This window comes from Camelina sativa, chromosome 5, assembly GCF_030686135.1.
Source record: "Camelina sativa cultivar CO46 ecotype springtype chromosome 5, ASM3068613v1".
NCBI lineage: Eukaryota > Viridiplantae > Streptophyta > Magnoliopsida > Brassicales > Brassicaceae > Camelina > Camelina sativa.
This window is the reverse complement of record NC_141884.1, coordinates 38,980,910-38,994,852: the sequence shown is the minus strand read 5'-3', so window position 1 is coordinate 38,994,852 and position 13,943 is coordinate 38,980,910. Positions and strand designations below refer to the sequence as shown.

The following is a 13,943-nucleotide window of genomic DNA, read 5'->3' as shown; positions in this document are numbered from 1 at the left end:
ACTGCTACTCTAACGAATCTGACATAGCAGTCACTGGAGGAGGAGACTACTGCCTACACCTTGTATCTTGCTGAGCTAGAGGAAGGTTATCTTAAACAAAAAGCTAAGCTTTATTGGCTTAATGTGGGGAACATGAACAATGCTTATTTTCATAAAGTGGTGAATATTCGAAAAATGCAGAATTCAATTCGTGAGCTTCGAGGTCCTAACGGGGAACTTTTGCGAACTAGTAGTGAACTTAAGGGCGAGGCAGAGAGGTTCTTTAAGGACTTTCTAAACCAACAGCCGAGTGACTTTGTTGGAATGTCAGTAGAGGAGCTTCAGGATCTGTTACCTTTCCGCTGTCAGGATGCAGATCGGGACATGCTTACAAAGCCAGTAACTTCTGATGAAATTCAGCAGATCCTTTTTGCGATGCCAAGTAACAAATCTCCGGGGCCTGATGGTTATACAAGTGAGTTCTTTAAGGCTTCTTGGTCCATTATAGGCAATGACGTTGTTGCAGCCATTCAGTCGTTTTTCATTAAAGGTTTTCTTCCCAAGGGTTTGAGTAACCCCGTTCTCGCTCTTATACCAAAGAAGGATGAGGCTATTGACATGAAAGACTATCGGCCAATCTCTTGCTGCAATGTGCTGTATAAGGTAATATCCAAAGTTTTGGCTAACCGTCTCAAGTGTCTTTGTAGTGACCCTCACCAAGGGCAAATATCCCAAAATAAAAGATCGAGAAAATGACTTGGAAAAGACCTAAGAAAGAAGAAAAAGAAAAATAAAGGAGAACGACCGAGGGAATTACGAGGAAAAATTTGTAAGTCGGAGAATAACCAAGCCAACACTGGAGTAATAGGATGCGCGATCGAGACCTTAAGACCGATCGGGAGTTGGAATAGTCGGTCAGGTATCGAGAAAATTAACCGAGAGTGCCGAGAAAATTGTCCGAGACGTATCGTCGAGACATCCGAGACGTGTCGTCGAAGCGTCTGCAGACATATCGTCGAAGCATCCAGGACATGCTGCCAAAGAGACCGATAGCATCCGAGAGACCGAGAAAGCTGATCAAGAAATGTCGAGAGGACCGAGAGGCGTGACCGAACGAGACGAGAAACGCCGGGAATTGTCGAGAGATGGATTTTGCCGAGAGAAACAAGAATCAATTTTTCTCTCATAAAATGGACCAATCAAATTACATGCATTATCATGCACTAATAAAACCGAGTTAGTGGGCTTAATGGCGATTAGCGATTGGAGAGTGCTAATCACGCTCCACATGCAAGCAAGGAGGAAGCCATGTGTCAAAATGCACTAAGGGAGAAGAGGGAGAGTTCGAGCCTATAAATAAAGGGTGTGAGACTTCATTGTTTCATTTTCTCTCATTTCTCTCATTCCTCAAACACTAAAACACTTAAGCTTATCTCTCAAAGTCGAGAGAGAGATAGAGAGAGAGTTCATCGACTCTTGTGTCGAGAGAAAATCAAGAAGAGAGGGTTATTGTGCCGAGAGAGATTGCCGAAGAAAGACGAGAGAGTGATTGTCGAGAATTATCACTTTGTCGAGAGATTCTGTCGAAGAGTTCATCGAGAATAGACGAGGATCGTGTCGAAGAGATCGCCGAGAAGAACCGGTGATAGTGTCGAGAAAGAAAGATCGAGAGCGAGACGTATTTTGCGATCGAAGAAGGTCGAGAGCGAGACACGGTTTACGGTCGAGAACGAGCGAGAAAAGGTAGTGGTTGTGGATCGAAAGCGGACGAAGAAGCGGAAGCTGTTCGACGTGAAGAAGGTGGATATTGTCTGATCGAGTGGTGCGGTGAAGTCCGGTAATCGTCGACGTTTGCGTAAGAGGTGAGTCTGCGGTAATGCATGTAGAGTAGATGCATGTTGTTTTGGTTAAAAGTTGATGCATGCAAATATGGTAGGATTCAAGTTAGAATCACCATGTGAAAATGAACAAGTTGCATGATAAGTAATTTGGACTCACTTAAAATTTGGTTAAGAGGATTGCATGCACGATGAGACTTAGTCAATTTACTAGCAATATTTCTTGCTTAAAATTGGTTGCATGCGTGATTAAATTGGCTAAGTTCATTTGAAAGTTTATTGCATAAATTCATGTGAGGTTAACGTGAATGCATAAACGAATTTAAAGGATTTAAAGGGTTAAATCGAATGAACTTGTGTGAGGAATTGGACTAAAGAGGATTTAAACGGTTAAATCAAATTAGTTGCATGCATAAATAAATAAACTTGTTGCATTAGTTGCTTAAGTTGATTAGATTAGTTGCATGCATGTAGATTAATCATAGGTTGCTTGAATTGTTATTCTTGTTACTTGATGATTAATGCATGTACTCTTGCTTGAAGTTTCTCGCTTGTTTATGCTTGATTTTCTTGCTTGAGTTGTTGTTGGTATTTTAGCGAGTCTCTTGAATTTGTTTCTTGAGTCTTAGCTAGAATAGTGTGTCGATCTTCTGTTCCAAATGTGGATGTCTCGCGAGAGTTCTTGATGACCATTCGTGCGGGACAAAGTCACGGCTAGCTAGCTACTAGCGTGACCGCTTCATGATGATGTAGCGTATTGGTGGACTCGTGCTGGTGACCTTTGTGGTCTCGGCATGGGAGACGTTGGGGGAACAGTTTAGATTATCGAGGGCCCATAGGTAAAAGAGTCTAGGTTATTTCAAGTACTCCTTGTTATATTCTAGACGTCTTTGCGTGTTGGTAGGAGAAGGAGTCTAGGATATTTCAAGTGTCCCTTGTTTATTCTAGTCGTCCTTGCGAGCCGTATAGAGATAAGAGTCTAAACTCCTTTAGTCGTCTTTCTCTGTGAGTAGCGAGTCTAGATCATTCGAGTCGAGTCGTTTTGATCTAACTTCTCTCTCTTGTTTGTTGTTGTTTTGCTTCCGCTATTGTTTCGGCTGCGTTGCTTTGATTACTTGCTAACAGTTTGCGTTGCTTGTTTTCTTTTCTTGCCAGGGCAGTTGGGTTGGGGGAAAGTAGAATCCCGTATAGGTGAAAAGGGTACCCAGGCTCACTGAGTAATCTTAGATTACTCATTATATTATTTTTGTCTTGTAGGGAAGCCTAAGTGAGTCTATAGCAGGAGCAAACATTAGGGTACCGGATAGGGTTTTCTTGTGTTCTTTGTAAAACCCTATATTTTCATAAACAGTTATGTAAAAATTACCCGACTATCTTTATATATTGTTTTGATGATTTATTTTCGATGAAATATTTTATTAAAGTAATATATACAGTTTTCAGGGAAAGCATGGCAAGTTGCAAATGATATTCGGCCTAGTCCGGGCTAAGACAACGCACTAGGCCACAAGGGTTGCAAAGCCTAAGTAGTCTCGGTTGCGGGTGGAGTTGTGCCAGGGAGGACCGATCGGGAAGTCTGCAGCTTCCTTCCCTCGACCGGATCACCTCGGTGCAGTTCCACAAGTGGCGTCCCATGGCTGTCCGATGGCCTTCGTGATCATAGAATGGTTCGGGGGCGTTACAATGGTGGTATCAGAGCGGTGTTTTCGAAACCGCGAGCACTTGTGCATTTCAAAGTTTTATCGAGTAAATGTCTCGCAAAAACACAAAGATTTTATCCGGTTGTTTGCTTGTCTAGTTTAAGTTGAACCTTAGAATGGACTAAGCATCTCACCTTGTTTCTTGTGGGTTTTAGATGTCTTCAGGTGATTCAGGTTGCGGGGATGGTTCAGGAGATGAGGGGCCGAGACATGAGGATTGTGGGCATCATAATGGGTTCTTGTCGACGGAGTCAGAAAGCAGTCAAGAGCCAAATGATTTGAATGATTAGTATGAGGACGGGGTGTTTGACGCTGACGACACCAACTTGTCTATCGAGACTGATCCGTCCGCGTGTTTAGAGGAAACAGAGGAGTTGGAAGCTGATCAAGATGACCAGACTATCGTATTGGAGATTGGTGAACCAAGTCGTCTCCAAGTTCGAATGGATGCGCAAGGAAAGTTTGAAACTGTTCCTGTTGGAGATCATGGAGAGGCGGAGGTGGAGCTCGCCGATAAACTACAGAAATTGCTGTTGGATCTTGTGGAAGATCAGGGTGACGATATCAATCCCGAGAATTATATGAGAGAGTACCCGGAGGCAATTGATAAAATCCTAGACTTCTTGACGGATGTGTATGTACCGGAAGAAGAAGGTGCCACTAGTGGTGCAGGAGTTGTACCTGAGACCGGAGGTACCAGTGGGGAGCAACCTGCGGAGGAGAGACTAGAGACGGTTGCAAGGATTCTTCTGATGTTGAATGAGATGCGCTCACTGGAGAGAGAAAACGAAGGTGATGGTAAAGTTGTGGTACCAGAAGTAAAGAGAGGAGAGAATCCAACCGATGGAGACCCTAAGATCGGGGAATCAACGACCAGAGAAGTGGAGGTGATCGACCTCTTATCGAGTGACGACGAGGGGATTCCAACTTTTGTAGTGGAACCAAGGAGTGATCAAGACCCAATACCGAGAGATCGAGATCAAGAAGCTGATGCGAGTATGGAGCATGGAGAGGACGCGAGGTGGAGAGCTAGTACGAGCCAAGTTGCGAGAGACCAAGCTGGACCAAGTCAAGTACGGCCAGATCAAGTTGTACCAGACCAAGAGGAGCCAAACCAGATTGTGCTAAGGCGCAATAGTCCCATTCAAGCCATACCTTTGAGGATGGAGTTACCGGGACAAGAAGAGGAACCGATAGACCCAGATTTGGAAAGGATCGCTAGAATGGTAGAGCTAAGGAGGTTGAACCGAGAGCAAATAAGACTCGAGATAGGAGAGAGTTGCTCAAGTTCGAAGAGGCTGAGGATGTCTTACCAAGAGTTTCAACCAAGGGAGCGACCAGAGACGCGGCCAGTGACCTTTCAACCGAGAGGCAGGCTGAGAGTGAGAGCCACTGCTCGGAAGAGGGTGGTGTATCCGAACCAAGTCCACATGCGAAACCAACCCTACTGCAAGCTGTGCGAGGGCATTGGACATTGGACCAGGAATTGTTGGAGGACGTCGCTTAGGCGTATGTGTGCACCGGAGAACGCGGAATGCGATTAGTGTTGGGTGCAAGGGCACTTTTCCTATCGCTGCCCTAACCCTGACCGAATTAGATATTGGAGGCGGTGTGAATCGTGTGGAGACCGGGGCATTTGAACAATCACTGTTGGAGAGCAAGACCGAATCGTCTGATATTCCCAGAACCAAGTAGCTGTACCGAGTGCGGTGGAAGTGGACACTATCCCCATAGTTGTCCATATCGGATTGTGCGCGAGAGACTGAGCCCAACCAGTCGATTTGAGGAGACGGGAGAGAACCCGATAGGACGAATTGATCGAGTGGTAGTGAACCCGACAGATCAAGCTGGAACCTCAACGTCTACTGCCTCTACCTCAACCGCATCTCCCGCTGAACCGCCACCTGATGAGCCAGCTAGGGAGTGTGTGTGCACGTGCGAGGCGTGTACTAGGCTCAGGAACCAGTAGAACTTTTGGGAGTAAGGGAAGTTCTTTTTGGGGTTTATGTGTAAGGGTTGGATAGTTTTCTTTTTTTTTCTAGACCTAACCATGTTGTGTTTGTCTAGGATCCAAACCCTTAAGATTATCGGCTAGGAGGTGTAGAACCTTCGTATCTTGTGTAAAAGTACTTTGTGTTCTCTAGCCGTATTGCGGTGTTGTTTGTTGTGGTGATATTTAACTGCTTGCTAATCTTTGCTTGTTTGAATTATTTGCTTTGATTGTTGCTTGAGTTTTATAGGTTGCATAGTTAATTATTTGCATAATTAGCTTGCATGCAATCGATGAGGATTCACGTAAGCCACCACAAAACGCGATCAGACAAAAGAGAAGAAGATCAAGAAAGTCCAAGAAAATTCAAGGAAATTCGACCAAGAAAGGGCGACCAGTTTAGATTAAAAAGAAAAGAAGGAGAAGAGAAAAGAAGAAAAATGATGGAGAAGGATGGAACAAAATTCGAAAGAAATCGAAAGAATAAAAATAGTGGTGCAAATAAATCGAAAGTGGCAAACTAAGAAGGTCGAACCAAATATGACCAAGGAAGTGCGAAAAATAGTGCGTGGTCCAAGGAGTAGGACAAAGAGGATGCAAGAAGATAATGCATTGAAGAAGGAAATAGTCTACGAATAGACAAAGAGGATGCAAGAAAATAATAGAAGGCAAAAGAGAAGCATTATTATGCTAAGTGGCGAGAGTTGAGAAAGGTTATCAAACAAAATCTCATAAGTGCGGGAGTTGGAGAAGAAGTTCAAATTAATCAGGGAGAGAAGTTATGTGAAGCCGGAGGAATTAAATAAGTTAAAATCCAAAGGAGCGCGAAGCTAAAAGAATCGGAGAAATGAAGAAGAGTAAGGAACCAGAGAAGCCGGAGAAACAAAATTTTATGGTCAACAGCGAAGAGAATAAGAAGTAGTATGATAATCATATCAAGATGGAGACGTGAACCAAGTTATAACTCAGAGGAAAAGAAAAGAGTCAGGAACAAGCTGAAGAAAGAGAAGCATTGAATCAAAGAAGTTAAAGTAGTGGACAAGTCATGGTGAAACAAGGCAAAAGCCTTAGTACTTGAAGAACATAAAGATTATGAGGAGCCAAGTGAATGCTGGAGATGAAGAAGCTTTCCAAAAACATCAGCAAACGGTGGTATAAGTAGGAAGTGAGATTATGGAGACAAAATAACCAAGGAAAGGAGGATTTCTATAAAGATATCAACGTGATAGTAATCACAAGGCAACAACACCTATGTCAAGGAGTATCGATATCACAAGGAGTGAAGGATAAGGCATGAGAATTCGGAACGAATTCTTATACGGGGGGAAAATGTAGTGACCCTCACTAAGGGCAAAAATCCCAAAATAAAAGATCGAGAAAATGACTTGGAAATGACCTAAGAAAGAAGAAAAAGAAAAATAAAGGAGAACGACCGAGGGAAGTCTGAGGAAAAATTTGTAAGTCGGAGAATAACCGAGCCAAGACTGGAGTAATAGGATGCGCGATCGAGACCTTAAGCCCAATCGGGAGTTGGAATAGTCGGTCAGGTATCGAGAAAATTAACCGAGAGTGCCGAGAAAATCGTCCGAGACGTATTGTCGAGACATCCGAGACGTATCGTCGAAGCGTCCGAGACGTATCGCCGATAGCATCCGAGAGACCGAGAAAAGCTGATCGAGAAATGTCGAGAGGACCGAGAGGCGTGACCAAACGAGACGAGAAACGCCGGGAATCGTCGAGAAATGTCGGACGAGAGACGGATTTTGCCAAGAGAAACAAGAATCAATTTTTCTCTCATAAAATGGACCAATCAAATTACATGCATTATCATGCACTAATAAAACCGAGTTAGTGGGCTTAATGGCGATTAGCGATTGGAGAGTGCTAATCACGCTCCACATGCAAGCAAGGAGGAAGCCATGTGTCAAACGCACTAAAGGAGAAGAGGGAGAGTTCGAGCCTATAAATAGAGTGTGTGAGACTTCATTGTTTCATTTTCTCTCATTTCTCTCATTCCTCAAACACTAAAACACTTAAGCTTATCTCTCAAAGTCGAGAGAGAGATCGAGAGAGAGATTGAGAGAGAGAGTTCATCGACTCTTGTGTCGAGAGAAAATCAAGAAGAGAGGGTTATTGTGCCAAGGGAGATTGCCGAAGAAAGACGAGAGAGTGATCGTCGAGAATTATCACTTTGTCGAGAGATTCTGTCGAAGAATTCGTCGAGAATAGACGAGGATCGTGTCGAAGAGATCGTCGAGAAGAACCGGTGATAGTGTCGAGAAAGAAAGATCGAGAGCGAGACGTATTTTGCGATCGAAGAAGGTCGAGAGCGAGACGCGGTTTACGGTCGAGAACGAGCCGAGAAAAGAAAGTGGTTGCGGATCGAAAGCGGACGAAGAAGCGGGAAGCTGTTCGACGTGAAGAAGGTGGATATTGTCTGATCGAGTGGTGCGGTGAAGTCTGGTAATCATCAACGTTTGCGTAAGAGGTGAGTCTGCGGTAATGCATGTAGAGTAGATGCATGTAGTTTTGGTTAAAAGTTGATGCATGCAAATATGGTAGGATTCAAGTTAGAATCACCATGTGAAAATGAACAAGTTGCATGATAAGTAATTTGGACTCACTTAAAATTTGGTTAAGAGGATTGCATGCACGATGAGACTTAGTGAATTTACTAGCAATATTTCTTGCTTAAAATTGGTTGCATGCATGATTAAATTGGCTAAGTTCATTTGAAAGTTTATTGCATAAATTCATGTGAGGTTAACGTGAATGCATAAACGAATTTAAAGGATTTAAAGGGTTAAATCGAATGAACTTGTGTCAGGAATTGGACTAAAGAGGATTTAAACGGTTAAATCAAATTGGTTGCATGCATAAATAAATAAACTGGTTGGTTGCATTAGTTGCTGAAGTTGATTAGATCGGTTGCATGCATGTAGATTAATCATTGGTTGCTTGAATTGTTATTCTTGTTACTTGATGATTAATGCATGTACTCTTGCTTGAAGTTTCTCGCTTGTTGATGTTTGATTTTCTTGCTTGAGTTGTTGTTGGTATTTTAGCGAGTCTCTTGAATTTGTTTCTTGAGTCTTAGCTAGAATAGTGTGTCAAATTTTCTGTTCCAAATGTGGATGTCTCGTGAGAGTTCTCGATGACCACTCGCACGGGACAAAGTCACGGCTAGCTAGCTACTAGCGTGACCGCTACATGACAATGTAGCATATTGGTGGACTCGTGCTGGTGACCTTTGTGGTCTCGGCATGGGAGACGTTGGGGGAACGGAACAGATTATCGAGGGCCCATAGGTGAAAGAGTCTAGGGTATTTCAAGTACTCCTTGTTTTATTCTAGACGTCTTTGCGTGTTGGTAGGAGAAGGAGTCTAGGATATTTCAATTGTCCCTTGTTTATTCTAGTCGTCCTTGCGAGCCGTATAGAGTTAAGAGTCTAAAGTCCTTTAGTCGTTTTTTTTTTGTGAGTAGCGAGTCTAGATCATTCGAGTCGAGTCGTTTTGATCTAACCTCTCTCGCTTGTTTGTTGTTGTTTTGCTTCCGCTATTGTTTCGGCTGCGTTGCTTTGATTACTTGCTAACAGTTTGCGTTGCTTGTTTTCTTTGCCTTCCGGGGTAGTTGGGTTGGGGGAAAGTAGAATCCCATATAGGTGAAAGGGGTATCCAGCTCACTGAGTAATCTTAGATTACTCATGATATTATTTTTGTCTTGCAGGGAAGCCTAAGTGAGTCTAGAGGAGGAGCAAACATTAGGGTACTGGATAGGGTTTTCTTGTGTTTTTTGTAAAACCCTATATTTTCATAAACGGTTATGTAAAAATTACCCGACTATCTTTATATATTGCTTTTATGATTTATTTTCGATGAAATATTTTATTAAAGTAATATATACGGTTTTCAGGGAAAGCATGGCAAGTTTCAAATGATACTCGGCCTAGTCCGGGCTAACACAACGCACCAGGCCACAAGGGTTGCAAAGCCTAAGTAGTCTCGGTTGCAGGTGGAGTTGTGCCAGGGAGGACCGGTCGGGAAGTCTGCAGCTTCCGTCCCTCGACCGGATCACCTCGGGGGCATTACAGTCTTCTATCGCGGTTTATTGCTCAAAATATATCCGCGTTTGTTAATGGAGAATGTGTTGTTAGCTACATATGTTGTCAAGGACCACCATACGGAGTATGTATCCCCTCGACGTGCGATGAAAATTGATATTTCGAAGGCCTTTGATTCAGTGCAATGGGGTTTCTTATTGAACACACTTGAAACACTGCACTTTCCAGCTCAGTTTATTCACTGGATCCGGCTATGCATATCGACTGCCACCTTCTCTGTCCAAGTGAATGGAGAGTTGGCTGGGTTTTTCAATAGTTCTCGAGGGCTACGGCAAGGTTGTGCCCTTTCTCCTTATCTCTTCGTCATTTGTATGAATGTCTTATCCCACATGATCGAAAAGCAGCAGTAAATCAACGAATTGACTACCATCCTAAGTGTAAAAACATTGGTCTTACTCATCTCTGCTTTACGGACGACTTGATGGTCTTTGTGGAAGGTCAACAACGGTCAATAGAGGGAATCATTCAACTGTTTTAGGAGTTTGCAGGATGGTCGGGCTACAAATTAGTCTAGAGAAATCTACTCTCTACCTGGCTGGTATGACAGATCACCAGCGTGACCAAATCTCTGCCACTTTCCCCTTTGCTACTGGTCTCTACCGGTCAGATATTTAGGCCTCCCACTCTTAACAAAGCGAATGACATCATCAGGTTATGCACAACTTCTGGACAAAATACGACTGAAGATTAGCTCTTGGACGGCTCGATCACTGTCTTATGCTGGTCAACTAACTCTCATCTCCTCTGTTCTTATGAGTACTACTAATTTTTGGATGTCTGCATTTCGCCTACCTGCAGGATGTCTTAGGGAGATCGAAAAGCTTTGTGCTGCTTTCTTATGGTCTGCTCCGGACCTTAACCCCAAAAAGGCAAAGATATCATGGAGAGATGTTTGTAAACCAAAACAAGTGGGTGGGTTGGGTCTGAAATATCTTGTTGAAGCCAACAAGGTCACTTGTCTGAAGTTACTCTGGAGAATCCTCTCGAGACAAGCTTCTCTATGGGTTGATTGGATTTGGACATATTTAATACCGAAGGGATCATTATGGTTGGTGAAGATTGGCTCAACTGCGGGATCCTGGATGTGAAAGAAACTACTCAAATACCGTGAAGTGGTAAAGACAATGTATAGGGTGGAGATAAACAGTGGTACCTCAACATCATTCTGGTATGATGTTTGGTCGCCTATGGGTCGGTTAATTGATGTTTTGGGACCACGAGTATTCATAGACCTGAGAATTTCGCAAGAAGCAACTGTCCAAGATGCTTTGCTCACACACAGGATGCGACATCATCGGCTAGTAGTGTTGAATGACATTGACGGTGCGATTCAGGCTGTTCAACAACGCCCAGCTTGGATACAAAATGGCAATGACATTTCGTTATGGCAATCTCAAGGTGGCCGGTTTTCCAAAACTTTCTCCACTCGACACACTTGGCAAAATATTTGTAGTACACAGCCACAGGTAGACTGGTACAGAGGGGTTTGGTACTCTTATTCCACTCCAAAGTACTCTTTTTTCCACTGGCTTGCAATTCATAATCGGCTATCAACTGGGGATCGCATAAAAAACTGGTCCTCGGGGCAACAGGTAAACTGTGTTCTCTGCTCTGGCACGAAAGAAACCAGGGATCACTTGTTTTTCACTTGTCCGTACGCTGCTGCCATCTGGAACTACCTGATGCAGCCTCTGCTCCTGTCTCATTACTCCACAGATTGGAACTGTCTGCTACTGTTGCTCACTTCTACAACCTTCAGCTTCATTCAACGCTTCCTGCTCAAATATGTGTTCCAAGCAACTCTTTATCATTTGTGACGTGACAGGAATGCTCGGTGACATGTTGAACCTCCCTCTCCACAAGCAAGATTCCACAAGCATTTATTGTAAACACGTTTTTTTGGGTTGAATATAATTTTACATTCATTCAAAAAAAGTAACATATATAACTTACTACAAAGCCGAAAGTCGCAAACTCAAAATGCAAAATTCAGAGCTCTTTCCATCAATATGTATATATCTCAATACTAGAACTACTACTATATTATTTCTGTCGTTTACTATATTACTATATTCTACTTGTGTTCGTGAGAAATTAGATTTATGGGCTCAGTTTACAAATAGTACATCAAAATCATTAGATTTTATCCTAATAAGCCTTAACGCATATAAAAATTTAATAAACAAAAATTATATGAGAAGAACTTTTGTAGCAGAGATACTTGAGCACTTTGGTTAGAGTAAGCCTACGATACTAAATGAAAACACATAATGCCATAATCGTTTGTTTACAAAATTGTAAGAAGCAAAGCCTTAGCAAATGACTTGAAATCAAACAAAGAGTTTTTCTGCAAACTACACGACCAAATGCTGCATCTTGATACAGTTTATTTTTTCATACAAATGTGAATAACCTTCCAGTGATCAACCAAAAAGGTGCAAAACCGAGTCAATTTCATCAAAAAGTAGCAGCAAGAGCACACACGAATTCATAATTGTCAGGGACTATAAGCACAGGATCAAGCCACTCAACCTTGCCATAAATCTCTTCACTGTAGGGCCTTTCAAATGTGATCACTGCACACCAAATCACCTTCTTATTATAGCTACAAGGCAAATCCACGTCCCAAAAAACAGCCATCTTTCCACCATAATCAGCCAATATAACACTATCATAACTATCAAACTCAGGCAAGTCTTCTAACCCCATCAACTCCATCCAGCTTCCAGTCCTAGTGTCATACAATATGATTCCATTTAAATCACTATAAGAATAAAGTACATTATCTATCACGCAATAAGAGAAACATACGCATCCAAAATCCAAATCCTTCAACGTTTCTATCGCTTCCAGTCTATCTATTTTTGGGTTGTAAGCCACATCGTTAGTCCCAAACAAGATAGTGTCTTCAATCACTGCACTCTTGCCTATACTTCTTCCACGAAATCTATGGGTTCCACGACATCTATGGCTCCCAAGTTAGAGGGTTTTAGATAAAAAGCTTCCATCCAGTTAGAGGGATCGAACTCTTCTTTGAATCCTCCTGCAACATATATCTTTCCACCAAAGACATTGGCAGTATGGCGATTACGCTCCACCAGCATGCTTGTGATGACGTTTAATCAGACCACACTCACAACAATAAAAACAGAGGAAATAGAGGAAATACAGAGTTGCTTTATTGAGATAAAAGATATAACAAAACAACGTTCTCTAGGAACGCAGATTCATCTTCTCACCTTCAAGAGCCTGGAAAGAGATACTCCAACAAGACGATGAGGGAGAAAGTACTAGAAAGATATTAAAAACGTTTACAACTCTGAATATGCGTAAAAGATAAACGATGAGCTAACACTGCTCTTATACTGCCACCACACTAACAGTGTCAACCGATTATTCCTGTTACCGTTACTTGATGCTGACAACCTGCAACTTCTACCACCTGCACATTGCCAGCTTTATTATTCCTTTTCCACGCGCTCATCACTCTCTTATCCATAACCATATGTCCCACATGCGCTTTAATACCTCATTTTCTATATCAAAGGCCCCCTGTTGGAAGAACCTTGACCACAAGGTTCTAATGATGGATACTTGCGTTGTAAGTCGTACATGAACTCCCAAGTAGCTTCTTCTTCAGTCTCGTTTGTCCACTGCAGCAATACTTTCGTGACTGCACATCCTTGACGCTTAGCCATCCTTGACTAAACCAAGATTTGCACCGGTTCCTTGGCCAGAATATCCGAATAAATTGATGGTAACTGAGATGAAGTAGGAACATTACCCACCGCTGCCTTGAGTAGTGAAACATGGAAAACTGGATGGATTAAGGAGGAATCCGGTAACTGAAGTTTGTAAGCTACCTTGCCACATCGGTCAATTATCCTATAATGTCCATAATATTTTAGAGCCAGCTTCTGAGTGGATCTCATCACAACCGATCCCTGAGGATAAGGCTGAAGTTTCACAAACACAGAATCTCCAATATCAAACTGTCGCTCAGAACGATGCTTGTCTGCAACTTGTTTCATACGGTGTTGAACTCTCAGCAGATGAAACTTGAGGATCAGCAACATGTCTTCTCGCTCTTGTAAGCTTCTAGCCACTACCACAACCTTAGATTCACCTGGGAGATATGGTAGATGCACCGCGGGAGCTTGACCATAGACCGCTTCAAAAGGACTGAGCTGAGTAGAGGTGTGAAAATTTGTGTTGTACCAAAACTCTGCTAAAGGCAACCAATTACTCCACATTTGTGGTCGATCACTGCACACGCACCGAAGATAGGTCTCCAAACACCTATTAACCACCTCTGT

General features: G+C 42.7%; 1 protein-coding gene across 1 annotated transcript; it reads right to left on the bottom strand.

Annotated features, from left to right (window-relative positions):
- Positions 1-12,084: 12,084 nt before the first annotated feature.
- On the bottom strand, positions 12,085-13,325 carry LOC147944937 (F-box/kelch-repeat protein At5g48990-like). Its single transcript, XM_087512770.1, has 3 exons — positions 13,193-13,325; positions 12,867-12,917; positions 12,085-12,413 (listed from the first exon to the last, which is right to left on the bottom strand). The coding sequence occupies exons 1-3, from the start codon at positions 13,323-13,325 to the stop codon at positions 12,085-12,087; spliced, it is 513 nt and encodes a 170-aa protein (XP_087368896.1).
- Between the last annotated feature and the right edge of the window lie 618 nt (positions 13,326-13,943).